The sequence below is a fragment of the Triticum urartu genome, chromosome 7, assembly GCF_003073215.2.
Source record: "Triticum urartu cultivar G1812 chromosome 7, Tu2.1, whole genome shotgun sequence".
Lineage (NCBI taxonomy): Eukaryota > Viridiplantae > Streptophyta > Magnoliopsida > Poales > Poaceae > Triticum > Triticum urartu.
Genome location: NC_053028.1, coordinates 322,044,659 through 322,061,756, shown reverse-complemented (window position 1 = coordinate 322,061,756; position 17,098 = coordinate 322,044,659). Strand labels below are relative to the sequence as shown.

At 51.5% G+C, this 17,098-nt stretch overlaps 3 protein-coding genes and 1 pseudogene across 3 annotated transcripts; all 4 read right to left on the bottom strand.

The window, feature by feature from the left end:
* Positions 1–923: 923 nt before the first annotated feature.
* On the bottom strand, positions 924–3,232 carry LOC125524565. The gene has a single exon (XM_048689598.1). The coding sequence runs from the start codon at positions 2,758–2,760 to the stop codon at positions 2,038–2,040; it is 723 nt and encodes a 240-aa protein (XP_048545555.1). The 5' UTR covers positions 2,761–3,232; the 3' UTR covers positions 924–2,037.
* An 895-nt stretch (positions 3,233–4,127) lies between these two features.
* On the bottom strand, positions 4,128–5,477 carry LOC125524566 (annotated as a pseudogene).
* A 4,296-nt stretch (positions 5,478–9,773) lies between these two features.
* LOC125524567 lies at positions 9,774–14,359 on the bottom strand. Its single transcript, XM_048689599.1, has one exon. The coding sequence runs from the start codon at positions 13,843–13,845 to the stop codon at positions 13,132–13,134; it is 714 nt and encodes a 237-aa protein (XP_048545556.1). The 5' UTR covers positions 13,846–14,359; the 3' UTR covers positions 9,774–13,131.
* Positions 14,360–15,055: 696 nt separating this feature from the next.
* On the bottom strand, positions 15,056–16,803 carry LOC125524568. The gene has a single exon (XM_048689600.1). The coding sequence runs from the start codon at positions 15,931–15,933 to the stop codon at positions 15,220–15,222; it is 714 nt and encodes a 237-aa protein (XP_048545557.1). The 5' UTR covers positions 15,934–16,803; the 3' UTR covers positions 15,056–15,219.
* Between the last annotated feature and the right edge of the window lie 295 nt (positions 16,804–17,098).

Below are 17,098 nucleotides of genomic sequence, written 5' to 3'. Positions count from 1 at the left end.
CCAACCACCACCATGCGCCAACATGGTCATGAGGCCCCCACGCCGTCTCACCACGGCACCGTGAAGTGAGGACAGCGTGACGAAGAATCAGAGCCGAGACTAGGGCATCAGCACCGTCGGCACGCGGGAGGGCCCCACCTCCACCGTCAGCGACGGTAGCCGTCCGGACGCAATAGCAGGAGCACACCAGGCCCGTGGGCCCACAGGCCCGGCCGAGCCCTCGTGGGCCCGTAAAGCTCCCGCCTTCGCGCTGCTGCCGGCACGCCATCGGCGCCGACGCCCCATATCCGAGCCGCTCCTCCTCCTCACCGCGTCGTAGACAATGAGGCCACGCCAGGGGCCGGCCCGCTAGGACCCAGATGGGGCCCGCCGGGCCCAGATCTGGGCCGAGGGCACGACGTCGGCCACCCTGCACCACCACGCCGCCTCGCCGCCAAGGAGCAACGCCGCCACCATGTTCGCCGCCGGCCACCCCACCGGGTCACCGGACCGCAGCCCAGCCGAGCGACACCGTCGCCGCCCCCCTACCCCAGGCCAGGAGGACGCGCGCGCGGGGAGAGGAGATCCTGCCGCCGCCGGCACCCCCCGGGCCGGAGCCGGGGGTGCCCGCCGGCGACGGCAGGGGAGAGGAAGAGGAGGCGAAGCCGAGAGGAGAGGCGCGGGGGCCGCCCCGGTTGCCTCCCGGGGAGGCGACACGAGGGCGGAAGGAGGGGCGGGGAAGGGAGGGCGGGGGAGGGGGGAGCGGATCCGGGCCGCGTGCCGGCGAGGGCGGCCGGATCCCGTCGGAGATGGGCAGGGGAGGTGGCGGCGGTGGCGAGGGTTTGGGGGGGGGGAGCGGGTCGCGGGAGCGGGCTCTTTCACAAGAGTGTGGGTTGGCGGTAGCGATGTTTCCTACCGCCAAAGTCCCTGGCAGTAGGCTGTTATACCATACCGCCATAGACTCTGGCGGTACCAAAAGAGTCAGATCTCGAATTTTTTTCAAACTAGGGTTAAATCTCGAATAGATTTCAGAAAAGGGTCAAAACACTAAAATTTGCCACTGGCCACTCGTAACGCCCCCTCCAACCAGCACCAAGGGAACCCTACCGCGACCCCTCCACCATCCTCTTTGGCCTCCTTACTGCCGACCTCTGCCGTGGTGGCTTTTCCTTGGAGCCGGTGGTTGCGGAGCTCGACCTGTCGGCGCATCCTTTGTGTCTGAGGTCATGCAAGACAGTACAGAGAGGGAGTTCGGAGCTTGAGGGTATCTCGTCGGAGACAAAAGAGATATGGAGGTTGCCCAGCTTCAGGCTCCCGACATGGGTCCTGTGTCGCGCTTATAGTGTACCGATATTGAGTTATTACAATGGAGTATAAGAGCCAGATTGGGTCTACAAGTATTTGTTTTGAACACGCGATTGACGGATCCCATTCTCGGTAAGCAAAATTCCCCTTATCGCCAGAATCTGAAGGGACAAAAGTCTAATCGAACCCCTTCAGGTATCTCTAGAAGCATTATAATCGCTACTAGTTTTTCAGAGATCGGTGCAGCTGGGTGCAGTTCTTTTAGCGAGGATATGAAGAGATATGGTGGTGTGTTAACTGAAGTTAACATTGAGATTTATCGGGTCTTTTAGCTCGCCATGCCAGATATTTGTTTATGTGCTGTCTCTACCCGTAATCCTATAATCATAAAATCTTAAAAAAAGGTGGGGTGTACTATTTTTTTACGAAAAGGAAGATGACCCCCTGGCTTCTGCATCAGGGGATGCATGCAGTCATTTTATTAATTATTTACCAAGACCTGTAAATATCATTTGTATCTAACAAACATTCTACTGAAAGAGTTGTATCTAGGCACCTAGCCATGTAAATAATGTTAGAGTTTAGCAGAAATGAGAAAATTCAGTGAAATGAAATTGACAAAATTGTTTTTCTTTTGCTCTCCGGTTCAGTGAACTTCCTATACATATCCACAAGTATACATACTGCAAAATTTCTATCATGATTGATTAACGATCCTTTAAAAGGTGGATGCCAACCGCAGTGAACTAGAGCTCAGGGTATATATGAGCTAAGAATATTCAGAAGAGAGACTCTGTTTTGGATCAATCTCCTGTAGAGAAGTTCCACTCCGCTCTCAAGATCTCCAATACTGTGCTCCAGTGCCTGCAATTGCTCCTCTTGGCACACAACTTTGCTCCTCTGGAATGTTTTGGAGGCAAGAGACCACTTGGGCATCTCAACTTGCTTCGACAAGATTGAGGACGTGGATTCGAGCAGTGACATGGTGATCTCTCTTGCTTCTGCCATTAGCATCACCACCCTAGAGCCGTTCTTGTCGGAAGTAGTTTTCTTGCTGATCTTCTTGAACTGTTTTTGCACCTTGTTTACTAGCCGGACATATGCCTTGACTTGAGAAGACACACCTTCTCCTCTCCTGAGAGCCAACAGTAGCTCTTGGACAGTCAACTTCAATTCCATGAAGCTATCCCGCATGCCGTTGCAGAGATCGAGCACGACGAGGGACCGTCCAAGCTCCGCCTCCACTGGCGCCCTTTGAAGGGTCTGGCAAAGGCTGACTTGGCTGCTTGGTGTGCACATCATCTTCTCGATGCAGCTGTAGATGTCACCGAGCCTCCTCAAGCCATCACACATCGTATCAATGGTCGCCGAGGGCGAAGAGATGGTTGTGCTCAGGCTCTGGAGCTGCTGCTCGACTTCAGTTTTGTTTGAGCGAGGCCTCGAAGGCGTGCTTGCCGATCGTAGATGGTAAGCCATGGTTGGAGATTCAAGCTGTGGTGCTGTTTTCTTCTGTATAGAAATTGACGAGAATGGTAGGCAAGACGACCTGCAGTTCGTTGGTGCTTAAGCCTTGGGGTTCTCCCTGTATATATATCAGAGAGGCAGCAGCAATGTCACGATGAACAGAGCAGCCGACAGCAAGAATCCCATCTGCTAACCTCCATAAGAGAGTGTTGCTTTATCTGCTTTAGGTTTGCGTGCCAAACATGAATGAGTTAGCTTATATGCTTGGCATGTCTTGGTTATTGGTAACAGAGTATACTGACGGGTATTTTGTTTGATTTCGGATCTTGATATGTGATCATGAAGTATTGTTGAAGCAAATACAATACAGGTTTTCTGTTGTTGAGGATGATTTATCTGGTGCTCGCTGATTTTTCAACATTATGATGGGGTCTTGTGCCTGTGCAGCACCACTGGCGTGTTTCAGCTATCCACAGCAAGGACAACCATGTAAGTGCACACAGATTCTGGACACAACACGCAAGTATAATTCTGCTTTTAATATTAGGTTCTAGTATCTGGCAAGCTGAGATAATTGTGTGAACGAAAATTACCTACGATGCATGCTATGCATAAAATAGAAGCATGCTACTGCGAACCAATCTGTAGTTTGATGGTTAGGTGGACAGTGGTATTCTCAGCCCACCAGGGTTCAAGTCTTGGTGCTCGCATTTATCCTGGATTTATTTCAGGATTTCCGGCGATACACTTTCGTAAAATCTCAAGATGATATGCCGGCTTAGTCTTTCGAAGGTGTTCATATGGGTAGGATGTGCATGTGTGCGTTCACAGGGGTGAGTGTATGCGTGTATATATGAGCGCTTGTGTCTGTACTGATGTTAAAAAAAGCATGCTACTGATTTTTTTTCAAACTAATCCAATGACGGAAACATGAAGTTCATTGTACCATTAGGAAGCAGAAGGGAAAGTACAACAACATGATAAGAAAGGATTTTCACTGGATTTGTATCGGTTGCTTGTGTTGGCCTGATTATTGTTAGTCATCAGCATCATTAGGTATTCCCCTCGATAATGATAATGCATTATCACTAGGTCGTGGGTTGGAGCTGGCATGTTCCACCTTCCAGATTCTGGAGGCACCATCACTTCTTATAACATCAGTAGTGTAGAACTATAAAGTAGACAACATTTTACTGAACCAAGTCATGTCATCAGGATACTGATTTATATCAGTTGTTATTGTTCTGTTGCCTGTAAGTACATAGTATGTTTGAGGGGAAACCAAGTCGTTTAATCAGGATACTGATTTATATCGTGGGGCATGCACAAATGATAAAATTCAGAAAATAGGAAATTGACAAAATTGCTTTTGCTTGCTATTGAACTTTCTATGCATACATATTGCAAAACTGTTAGGATGGTTGACTAATCCTTTAAAAGGTGGATGCCAACCGCAGGAACTAGAGCTCAGGGTATCTACAAACTAAGAGCATTGAGAAGAAAAACTCTGTTCTGGATCAAACTCCTGTACAGAAGTTCCACTCCGCTCTCAAGATCTTCGATACTGCACTCCAATGCCCGCAATTGCTCCTCTTTGCACACAACTTTGCTCTTCTGCAATGTTTTGGAGACAAGAGACCACTTGGGCATCTCAATTTGCTTCGACAAGATGCAGGATATGGATTCGAGAAGTGAAATGGTGATCTCTCTCGCTTCTGCCATTAGCATCACCATCCTAGAATCATTCTTGTCTGAAGCAGTTTTCTTGCTGATCTTCTTGAACTGCTTTTGTGCCTTCTTGGCTAGCCGGATGTACGCCTTGAACTGGCAAGTTCATCCTCTCCTCTCTTCAGAACCAACAAGAGCTCTTGGACAGTCATCTTCAGCTCCATCAAGGTCTCCTGCATGGCGTTGCAGAGGTCAAGCACGACGAGGGACCGTCCAAGCTCGGCCTCCACTGCCACCCTTTGCAGGGTCTTGCAGAAGCTGACTTGGTTGCTGGGTGTGCACATCATCTCTTCAATGCAGCTGTAGATGTCTTCCAGCTTCATCAAACCTTTGCATGCCGTATCGATGGTCACCAAGGGCGAAGAGATGGTTGCGCTCAGGCTCTGGAGCTGCTGCTCTACTTGGGGTTTGTTTGAGCGAGGGCTGGAAGGCGCGCTTGCAGATCTTAGATGGTAAGCCATGCTTGTGGTTTTGAGGCTCTGATGCTACTTTCTTCGGTATGGAAATGGAAGAGAAAGGTTGGCAAGACAAGGGCTGCAGTTTGTTGGTGCTCAATCCTTGGCTTCTCTCTGTGTTTATAACGGAGCAATGGCATGATAGGTAGAGCAGTCGACAGCAGGAATCTCATCCAACTAACCTCCATATGTGTTAAGGTGATCTGTTGAAAGAAACATGGCCACCCAAGGCCCATTCAGACAGACCAGCTTCCTACGTGTTTTTATTTAGCGCAGCAAGTGTGAATCAGTGAGCTTATATCTGCCTGGCATATCTAGGTCATTGTCATTGGTGACACAGCTGACTGCACGAGTTTGATCTCGGATCTGGATACGGGTTATATATGATCATGGAAGATTAGCCAAGGAAATGCAATGCGGGTTTCGTGTTGCTGCAATGATTATTTTAGTTCTGTTCTCTGCTGGTTCTCCGACGTTATGATGAGTTGCACTGGTTGCACAGCAGCGCTGGTGTGTTTCAGCGATCCCGCAGCAAAAGGACAACCATGTAAGTGGATGCAGATTCTCGACTATACGAACAGTATTGCTCTGCTTTTAATATTAAGTTTAAGCTGGCTATCTTAAATAATTGCTCGCCGTCCGTATGGAAGCATACTTGGTGCATATAGGAGAAATGTGAAAAAAAACACATCTTTCTCCCACCGCCTCTCTCCCTCTCGCGTCGCCCCGCGCGCGACCGCGAGGGAACCCTAGCTGCCGCCGCCGGGCGTCCCTCCCTACTCTCCTCCTCCCTCAGCGCCGCCCGAGGGCGCGGCCGGGCAAAGCCCGGTCGTCACCGACGGTGACAGGGTTCTTTCGTCTCCCCGCGCAGTGGCTTCGGCGCAAGATGCGATAGCTAGTCGGGCAGGCGGCGTTTGCCGGTGGGCGCAGCGGTGCATCAGCGCTAAGGTACGACGGCGATGTGGGCTGGCGGCGTGACATGCGGCGTGGTGGTGGTGCGCGCGTGCAAGTCAGGGATGGCGTGGCGGTGGCACTCAGATCTAGTCGTCATTCGGCGCGGGGCGTGGGTGCCCTTGGCTGCAGGCGGCCGCCCTCTGCCGTGGCGATCTGCTGGTGGGGGGTGGCGGAGCTGTAGTCCTAGTGTTGTAGGCCAGCGGGTGGTGACGGCGCGGTGGCTTCGTGGCGGTGCGTCCGGATCCGCCCCTGTCGCTGCATGCTGCGGGCAGCATGGGCTGCGGGCAGCCCTCTTGTCGTGGTGCGGCTGAGGCGGCGGGTCGATTTGGTTTCCCTCGTCGGCGGGCGCATGGTTGCGGATGGCCTCGCGGGGAGGTGTGCGAGCTGCCATGGGTGGGCGACACGGCGGTGCTCGCGGGGGAGCTTGGTATGAGGGATGGGTGGCCTCGATGCGGTCGTGCCACCTGTCGCCGACACATTTGTCGGTCCGGATGCGTCCACTCCTCCTCCCCCTTTCCTCGTGTTCGGCGGGGAGCTCAGTTGGAGGGATGGGTGGCCTCGATGCGGTCGCGTCACCTGTCGCTGGCATGCGGTGTCGGTCCGGATTCGTCCGCTCCCCTTTTTCCCTCGTTCCTCAGCCGCGGGCGGGTTGGCGCAGATCTACCAGCAGAGCATCTGCGGGTGGATCTATTGGTCAAGGGCCGTCGGTTGGTCCAGAGCCGGGGCCTTTGTGTAGGTCTCGGGGTTGTCTGGTTGCATGGCAGTGGAAGAAGGCATGGCGTTTGTGGGCGAAGCGTGCGTCTCAGGTGCGGGCGGGAAACTATGGAGTCGCGGGTGGTGTGGTTGCGGGTGGTTGACGGAGTTAGGGTGCGATGGTGGGGTGTGAGTGCCAGGGTACACCACTTGCCCAGTCCCCTGATGGTTCTCTTGAGCGTTACAAAGCTCATCTTGTGGCTCGTGGCTTTCAGCAGGAGCATGGTCGTGATTATGATGAGACTTTTGCTCCTGTGGCCCATATGACCACTGTTCGCACACTTCTTGCCGTGGCCTCTGTTCTCCACTAGTTTGTATCTTAGCTTGATGTTAAGAATGCCTTTCTTAATGGTGAGTTGTGTGAGGAGGTTTACATGCAGCCACCACTCGGGTATTCAGTTCCTGATGGCGTGGTCTGCCATCTTCGTCGCTCTCTATGGCCTTAAGCAAGCCCCTCGCGTCTAGTTCGAGTGCTTTGCCTCCGTGGTGACTGCCGCTGGCTTTCCAGCGAGGACTCATGATCTGGCGTTGTTCATCCATCTTTCAGCTCGTGGTCGGACTCTTCTTCTTCTATATGTTGCTAACATGATTATCACTCGTGACGACCCCGAGTATACTGCCTTTGTGAAGGCACGCCTTAATGAGCAGTTTCTTATGTCTGGTCTTGGCCCTCTTCGCTACTTTCTTGGGATCGATGTCTCTTCTACCTCTGATGGCTTTTTTATTTCTCAGGAAAAGTATGTCCAGGATCTTCTTGCTTGTGCTGCTCTTACTGATGACCGCACTGCTGAGACTTCCATGGAGATCAATGTTCACCTCCGTGATACTGATGGTGACCCCTTGTCTGACCCGACGCGTTATCGTCATCTTGTTGGGAATCTTGTCTATCTAGTTGTCACTCGTCCGGATATCTCTTATCCTGTCCATATTCTGAGTCAGTTTGTCTTTGCTCCCACTTCGGTTCACTACAACCACCTCCTTCGTGTTCTCTGATATCTTCGTGGCACGATCTCTCATCGTCTGTTCTTTCCTCGCTCCGGTTCATTACAGCTTCAGGCCTATTCGGATGCTACGTGGGCTAGCGATCTCTCGGATTGCCGTTCACTTTCTGCTTACTGTGTTTTTCTTGGTGGTTCTCTCATTGCCTGGAAGACGAAGAAATAGACTGCAGTTTCCCGTTCGTGTGCAGAGGCCGAGTTGCGAGCTATGGCTCTTTTGACGGCAGAGGTGACTTGGTTACGGTGGTTACTTCAGGACTTTGGTGTTTCAGTCACTACACCTACTCCGCTATTGTCCGACAGTACATGTGCTATTAGCTCTTGGGTCATAGGTGAGTTTCGCGCGCCGTCGCTCTCTTCCGGTTGCATGTGTTGACTTGTCTTCTCCGTCACACGTGAGAGGGGGTGTGTAGGATCGAAAGTATGTCTAGAGGGGGGGTGATTAGACTACTTGATCAAATAAAACTTAACCTTTTCCCAATTTTAGTTCTTGGCAAATTTTAGCTAATTTAGGACAAGTCAAGCAATCATCACATAATTCAGGCAAGCATGCAAAGAGTTTATAGGCAGCGGAAAGTAAAGCATGCAACTTGCGAGAATGTAAAGGGAAGAGTTTGGAGAAGTCAAACGCTATTAGAGACACGGATGTTTTTCCCGTGGTTCGGATAGGTGGTGCTATCCTACATCCACGTTGATGGAGACTTCAACCCACGAAGGGTAACGGTTGCGCGAGTCCACACAGGGCTCCACCCAAGGGCAACGGTTGCGCGAGTCCACACAGGGCTCCACCCACGAAGGGTCCACGAAGAAGCAACCACCCACAAAGGGTCCACGAAGAAGCAACCTTGTCTATCCCACCATGGCCATCGCCCACGAAGGACTTGCCTCACTTGCGGTAGATCTTCACGAAGTAGGCGATCTCCTTGCCCTTACAAACTCCTTGGTTCAACTCCACAATCTTGTCGGAGGCTCCCAAGTGACACCTAGCCAATCTAGGAGACACCACTCTCCAAGAAGTAACAAATGGTGTGTAGGTAATGAACTCCTTGCTCTTGTGTTTCAAATGATAGTCTCCCCAACACTCAACTCTCTCTCATAGGATTTGGATTTGGTGGAAAGAGGGGTTTTGTGGAAAGCAACTTGGGAAGGCTAGAGATCAAGATTCATATGGTAGGAATGGAATGTCTTGATCTCAACACATGAGTAGGTGGTTCTCTCTCAGAACATATGAGTTAGAATGGTGTGTATGTTCTGATGGCTCTCTCTTTGAATGAGAAGGTGGAGGGGTATATATAGCCTCCACACAAAATCCAACCGTTACACAGTTTTCCAATCTCGGTGGGACCGAATCAATAAACTCGGTCGGACCGAAAATGTAAACCTAGTGACCGTTAGTGATTTTTGGTGGGACTGACATGCAACTCGGTAGGACCGATTCGGTTAGGGTTTGGGCATAACGTAATCTCGGTGAGACCGATTACACAAAATCGGTGAGACCGAATTTGGTAATTAGCTAACCAGAGAGTTGGTCAGGCAAACTCGGTGGGACCGATTTGCTCTTTCGGTGAGACCGAGTGGAACTCGGTGAGACCGAAAAGTTACAAAGGGGAAACACTGAGTTTACATTGCAATCTCGGTGGGACCGATTCGCTCTTTCGGTAAGACCGAAAAGTTACAAAAGGGAAACAGAGAGTTTGCAACCCCATCTCGGTGAGACCGAGATCCTTATCGGTAGAACCGAATTGCTAGGGTTTGGCAGTGGCTAATGACAAGTGAAACTCGGTGGCGCCGGATAGGAAGAATCGGTAGGACCGAGTTTGGCTTAGAGTTTAGGTCATATGTGGATATGGGAAAGTAGTTGAGGGTTTTGGAGCATATCACTAAGCACATGAAGCAAGAGGCTCATTAAGCAACACCTCATCCCTCCTTGATAGTATTGGCTTTTCCTATGGACTCAATGTGATCTTGGATCACTAAAATATAAAAAGAAGAGTCTTGAGCTTTTGAGCTTGAGCCAATCCTTTGTCTTTAGCATTTTGAGGGTTCCACTTTCACATCCATACCATGCCAATCATTGAGCTTTCCTGAAATAATTATCTTGGAATAGTATTAGCTCAATGAGCTATATGTTGTTATGAATTACCAAAACCACCTAGGGATAGTTGCATTTTCAGGGTGTTATAGTATATGTGGATTGCACTAGCCCTTTCCATCTGTTTGGACTTTTGGTTGCGTTGGCTAGTGCATAAAGCTTAACAACATTGAGTTATTACAATGGAGTATAAGAGCAAGATGAGGTCTACAAGCATTTGTTTACCGAAAAAGGCTTTCGCCCCGCTTTACATATAAAGCAATGATCATCAACAACCTGGTACGAACGCACGCCATCACAACACCCGCACACACCCAAGGTAGGATACATAGGCGCTGAACGCAGCAACACCACCCCTAGCACTAACGCCACCGCGAGGAGATGAAGCCACATACGACGAACTGTAGGCTCCAAGGCGGCGCCTTCAGGAAGGTTACGACACCGGAGCACCACCACCGCCCGATCCGAGGATCAGAGTTTCCCCAGGAGCATCACGACGAGCAATGAGAGCCGTGACGACGCCTTCAAGAAGGGAGCGAGCTTCGCCGCCGCCGGTCCGTCCGAAGATAGAACATGTTTTCACCCCGTCCAACACTCACCGCCACCGAACGCCACACCCCGGCAGCCACACCGCCCACACGGCCATGGACACTGGGCAGCACTGAGCCACGGGCTCTGCCCATGAGCACCGCGCTACCACCGCCAGCGTCGCCGCCCCAACAACTAAGACCTTGACACCCCCTCACCTGAAACCTGCTGCTACCCAAAGAGACGAGCAGAAAGGCCCCGCCTTTCGCACCCCTGGCTGCCCCCAGCACCGAGACTCAATAGGTCGGCCAAAACTGGCCTCCATCGACCGTCCTACCGCACCGATCGCGAGACGACCTCGGTACTGCTGCACAGGCGCGAAACAAGCTCGGTCCTGCTGCACCGGGCGCGAGACGACGATGGACTGCAACTGGGAGAGGGCCAACTCTTCAATGAAAATAGTGCCAAGATGACGAAGAGAGGAATCGAAGGCCACTCGGATCGACGTCACTGCCAGGAGCCCCATCCACCACCGCCACACCCGCCACGATCAGCGGGTGCTGCACCTCCTGCGGCGAGGATGAACACGGTAGCAGCCTGCAAGCTCGCAGCGCCCAGATCTGGCCCGCCAGCCCCGGCCTACACCGCCTCGTCCCCACCAACGCCTGGGCATCCACGCCGCCGCAGAGCCCTGCCCGCCGCCCGCCGTGGACTGCCGCCGCTTCCCGCCACTGGGCCTCGCGGATCTGGCGCGCACCGCCGCGCCCCAACAAGGAGAGGAGGAGAGGGGTGGAGGTTGCCCAGGAAGACGCCCCACCGCCGCCCTCTCTGGAACCCGCCCGGGCTTCGCCGGCGGCGGCGAGACGAGAAGGGGGAGGGAGAGGAACTGGCGGCGGCGCTGGAGGAGTCGCCCCCGTGTCGCCAGAGGAGGGTGACCCAGGGGTGTTTTTTTATGCCTTCCACACCTCTCTTTCCTCACAAGTATTTGTTTTGAAGAAGCGATTCACGGATCCCATTCTTGGTAAGCAATTTACGCAACCATTTACTAAGCATGCATTTATTTTAAACATGTAACTCTTGAATGCCCAGACTGCCTTGGTCTTTTGGGCTACAGAAAATTCCCCTTGTCGCCAAAATCTGAAGCGACAAAAGTCTAATCGGGGTATCTCTTGAAACATCATCATCGCTACTTTTTCTTCAGAGAGCGGTGCAACTAGGTGCAGTTCTTTGAGAGAGGATAAGATAGGGTGGCATGTTAACTGAAGTTAACATTGAGGTTTATCGGGTCATTTATAAAAAAGGCTTTTGCCCCGCTTTATCGGGTCATTTAGCATGCCGTGCCAGATATTTGTTTATGTGTTGGGTGTTGCCTGTACCTGTAATCTTATACTCGAAAGTATTAATGAAGGTGGGGTCTACTATGATAAATATCATTGCTATCTGACACACATTGTACTGAAATAGTTGTATCTTAGACTCTTAGCTCTCGCGACCGCGTCGCCCCCGTGGGCGACCGGCCGCGCATCGCCGCCTCCCTCCTCCAGTCCCCACATCTCCCCTTCCTCCTGCAGCCGTCGCTGGCGCCCGCGGCCGCCCTGGCCCTGGGGTCGCTGGTGGCGGCGGCCCCCTGACCTTCCCCTCCCGGTGGCTCTCCGGCGCGGGACGGAGCTGCACCGGGGGGTGCTCCTAGGCGGCGACGGACCGGGTGGCGGCGGGGTTCCCTGGCGCGGCGCGGGCGGGCGGCTGGACGGCGGCGGCGTCGTTGGCGGTGGGGCGGCGCAGCGGTGGGTCCTGGCGGCGGCGCTCGGCCCAGATCTGGGCCCTACGGGCCCCATCTGGGCTTGGGCGGGCCGCCGGCGGGGCTGATCCCTGGCGAGTCTTCCGGGAGGCAGGGGAACAGCGCTGAGCGGCGAGGTGCTGGCTGCGCCGCCGCCAGCCTGCTGCAGCATGGCTGGCGGGGCTTAGCGGGCCCGTTGCAGGCCTGGCCGGGCCAGGTGTGGCCTGGTTTGCCCCGCTGCCGTGTCCGGACGGCAACCGCGACTATGCCGGAGGCGTGGGCTTCTCGCACGACGGCGGAGGAGGTGGTTCCCTCCCGCTCGGCCTTGGTGTTGCTGCTCCTGTCGCTTGGCTCTTCTCTCCGGCCTTCTTGGCCTCGTGTTGGTGCTCGTAGTGAGACAACTTGGGTGGCGGCGCATCCGCGATGGCGCATGGTGTTGGGCGGTGGTTTGGCTGGTCGGCTCCGGTTGGGCGGTGGGGTTGGTGTGCGGGAGAAACCCTTGCCGGTTCGGCCGGCTCCGATGCGGTGAGACCGACGGGTGCCACCTTTCCTTCTTGGAGGGTGTCGGTGGTAGCCATCCTCCACTTCCCTCCGCATACCGGGGGAAACCCTAGGACTCGTCCGGGCGGCAGCGTCGTCGGCGTTGCATTCCTTCTTGAAGGTGCCGCTTGGTACGCGGCAGATCGGAGCCTCGGGCGGTGGTGGTGTGTCTCTGGAGGGCGCAGCGGTGGCGGTTCATCCATGCTTTGTCGAACTGCCGTTGTTGGCATTCTTTTCTACTTTTCTTTTGGGCTTGTTGTGCTGCTCGCCCCAGCAATGCTATGTGTATGGTGTTCGTTGTTTTGGAATACAAAGCGGGGGGAAACCCTTTTTCGGTAAATAGTTGTATCAAGCTACCCAACCATGTGAATGATATTTGAGTTTAGCAGAAATGAAAAAATTCAGGGAAATGAAATTGACAAAATTGTTTTCTTTGCTTTTCGGTTCAGTGAACTTCCTGTACATATCCACAAGTATACGCAATGCAAAATTGTTCTCATGACTGACTAATCCTTTAAATGGTGGACGCCAGCTGCTGGGAACTAGAGCTCAGGGTATCTACGAGCTAAGAACATTCAGAAGAGAAACTCTGTTCTGGATCAATCTCCTGTACAGAAGTTCCACTCCGCTCTCAAGATCTCCAATACTGTGCTCCAATGCCTGCAATTGCTCCTCTTGGTACACAACTTTGGTCCTCTGGAATGTTTTGGAGGCAAGAGACCACTTGGGCATCTCAACTTGCTTTGAAAAGATTGACGATGTGGATTCGAGCAGCGAAATGGTGATCTCTCTCGCTTCTGCCAGTAGCATCACCACCCTACAGTCGTTCTTGTCGGAAGCAGTCTTCTTGGTGATCTTCTTGAACTGTTTTTGCACCTTGTTTGCTAGCCTGACATATGCCTTGACTTGAGAAGACACATCCTCTCCTCTTTTGTGAACTAAAAGGAGCTCTTGGACAGTCATCTTCAATTCCATGAAGCTCTCCCGCATGCCGTTGCAGAGGTCGAGCACGACGAGGGACCGTCCAAGCTCCGCCTCTACTGCCGCCCTTTGAAGGCTCTGGCAAAGGCTGACTTGGCTGCTTGGTGTGCACATCATCTTCTCGATGCAGCTGTAGATGTCACTGAGCCTCCTCAAGCCATCACACATCGTATCGATGGTCGCCGAGGGCGAAGAGATGGTTGTGCTCAGGCTCTGGAACTGCTCCTCGACTTCCGCTCTGTTTGAGCGAGGGCTCGAAGGCGTGCTTGCCGATCGTAGATGGTAAGCCATGCTTGGAGATTGAAGCTTTGTTGCTGTTTTCTTCTGTATAGAAATGGAAGAGAATGGTAGGCAGTGTGTTAGTGCTGAAGCCTTGGGGTTCTCCCTGTATATATATCAGAGAGGCAACAGCAATGGCACGATGAACAGAGCAGCCGACAGCAAGAATCTCATCTGCTAACCTCCATAGGAGAGTTAGCATATATGGCTGGCATGTCTTGGTTATTGATAACACAGTGCAGTGCACGGGTGCTTCGTTTGATTTCGGATCTCGTTATATGATCATGAAGCAGTATTGTCCAAGGAAATAAAATGCAGGTTTTCTGTTGCTGAGAGGAATAATTCATCTGGTTGTGCAGCAGCGCTAATTTTTTTTTTTTTTTTTGAAACGGAAGCAGCGCTAATTTGTCAACATTAGGATGAGGTCTTCTGCCTGTGCAGCAGCGCTGGCGTGTCTCAGCTATCCACAGCAAGGACAACCATGTTAAGTGCACACAGATTCTTGACACAACCAACACGTATTCTTCTTTTCATATTAAATTTCATCTGGCTGTGGCTGTCTGAGGTTATCGTCTGAATGAAAATTACTTATGACGCATGATAAGCATAAACGAGAAATGTAATAATAAGAATGTAACGAAATGTTTGAAAAGTTATGGTCGCAAAAACTAAATGTCCAAGTGACGTTGGTTTGGTCCACTTCTGATTGCACATATCACTTAATGGTGCATCCTTCCAAATTTTTTTGAACATAACCAGTACAGCGATATAAACGTGAAGTTCATTATATCATTTGGAAGCAGAAAGGAAGGTACAACAACATGATAAGAGTTAAGGATCTTCAGTGGATTTGTTTTGATATTATTGGTTGCATGTGATTATTGTTAGTCATCAGCATCATTAGGTATTCCCCTTGGTAATGATAATGCATAATCACAAGGTTATAGGTCGTGCATTCGAGCTGGCTTGTTTTAGCATGCTTGGCAAATTATATGAACCTTGGCAAATAATTACCTGAGACCCATAGGCCATTAGAGACACCATTACTTCCTGTAACATCACTAGTGTAAAATCATAAACTAGACAACATTCTATGTGACAGGAATGCCCAAAATTCCATGTTATTGTTCTGTTTCTTGTAAATAGATTGTATGTTTGAGGAGAGAGATCTTTTGTTAGACACTTGTCTAACCAAAATCAGTTAACAGCATAAATGGTAAAATCCAGAAAATATGAAATTGCCAAAATTGTTTCTCTTCTCTTTTCGGTTAACTGAACTTTCTGCACATTTCCACAAGTGTACATACTACCAAAATTGCAATCATGATGATTGACTAATCCTTTAAAAGGTGGATGCCAACCGCAGGGAGCCAGAGCTCAGGGTATCTACGAACTAAGAGCGTTGAGAAGAGAAACTCTGTTCTGGATTAATCTCCTGTACAGAAGCCCCACTCTGCTCTCGAGATCTCCAATACTGTGCTCCAGTGCCTGCAGTTGCTCCTCTTCGCAAGGGGCTTTGCTCTTCTGTGATGTTTTGGAGACAAGAGACCACTTAGGCATCTCAATTTGCTTCGACAAGACCGAGGATGTGGACTCGAGCAGCGAAATGGTGATCTCCCTCGCTTCTGCAAGTAGCATCACCACCCTGGAATCGTTCTTGTCGGAAGCAGTCTTCTTGCTGATTTTCTTGAACTGCTTTTGTGCTTTCTTGGCTAGCCTGGCGTATGCCTTGACTTGAGCAGACGCGTCGCCTCCTCTCTTGAGAGCCAACAATAGCTCTTGGACAGTCATCTTCAGCTCCATGAAGCTGTCCTGCATGGCGTTGCAGAGGTCGAGCACGACGAGGGACCGTCCGAGCTCTGCCTCCACTGCCGCCCTTTGCAGGGTGTGGCAAAGGCTGGCTTGGCTGCTTGGTGTGCACATCATGTTCTGGATGCAGCTGTAGATGTCTGCCAGCCTTTTCAAACCATGGCACATGGTATTGATGGTCGCCGAGGGCGAAGAGACGGTTGCGCTGAGGATCTGGAGCTGCTGCTCGACTTGTGTGTTGCTGGAGCGAGGGCTGGAGGGCGTGCTCGCCGACCGTAGATGGCAAGCCATTGTTGGGGACTGAAGGTTTGGCGATGTTTCCTTGTGTATGCTAATGTAAGAGAATGGTAGGGAAGGCTAGCTGCAATGTGTTGGTGCTGAAGGCTTGGGGCTGTGCCTGTATTTATATGGGATGAAGAGAGCAGGGGAGACCAAGAATCTCATCTAGACAAGCTGTTGCTTATCTGTTTTGTTGTGGCTGGCATGTTTCAGTCGTTGGCGACAAGGCAGGCTGCACGAGAGCGCATCCTGTTTGTTCCTAACTGAAATTAGATGGCCAGCCAGCAGAGTAAGATGCACGCTCAAGGGTCTGTTGGGTTCAGATGAATGTGAAGAGAAGAAACAAAACAGCACAGGTGCGTGGAAATTTCTCAAGTGCCGATCGAAGCATGTTGGGGCAATCCGAAGCAGGCAAGATCAGATCCTCCCCCCCTTATATTTATATTCAAAAAGTTGCTAGAACGGCGACGTTTTAGCGTTGTGTGACCCAACTCATTGGACGACACATGGAAGGAAGGTTGTTGGCATCCCTAGCTGTGACAAATCGAAACACAGAATTGTATGAATGTCCGGGAGTACCTACCTGCAGATGAAAGGGATTCGGCCTCATGCTGCTGGATGAAAGATAGTAGTAGTATGTGGCGTCCAAGGGAAAGAAAGGAGATGGCGAGAAGCCGCAAGTCCCACTTTGCTGCCAGATGAGGGAAGTAGAGTAGGAGTATTTCTATGTGCCGCATCATTTTGCTGGTGGGAGTGCGAGTGCGAGATTGGCTTGGCTCTGCGCTCGCTGATAGTATAAATTTGGCACAATCTGAAACACCTGAATTATAGTATAATCTTGAAAATAACCGTGATTCGTAGTACCGTACCAACAAGGCAGCCAAAAGGAGCAGCCTGCCTGTACTTGTGCTGATGCATTCATCCCTACTAAGAATCTCTGATGGTTAGCAGCCAGCCCCACTGAATCCATCGTATCGTCACACACGTCGAATGTATGGATGAGTCCAGCAACAAGTATGTGCCGTAACTGACAAAAAAGGGTTGTGTTTAGAACCCGATCGACTGAGATGATCCCCAAGGATCCATTTAACAAACCCCCCAGGTACTCCTACATGCATGTCTGCGTATGCGATTCCGGGATAAACAATGCATGCATGTATGCTCCATGGGAAAGGTA

Coding starts and splice junctions, on each gene's coding strand:
- LOC125524565 (XM_048689598.1), bottom strand. CDS start 2,760: ATGGCTTACCATCTACGATCGGCAAGCACGCCTTCGAGGCCTCGCTCA.
- LOC125524567 (XM_048689599.1), bottom strand. CDS start 13,845: ATGGCTTACCATCTACGATCGGCAAGCACGCCTTCGAGCCCTCGCTCA.
- LOC125524568 (XM_048689600.1), bottom strand. CDS start 15,933: ATGGCTTGCCATCTACGGTCGGCGAGCACGCCCTCCAGCCCTCGCTCC.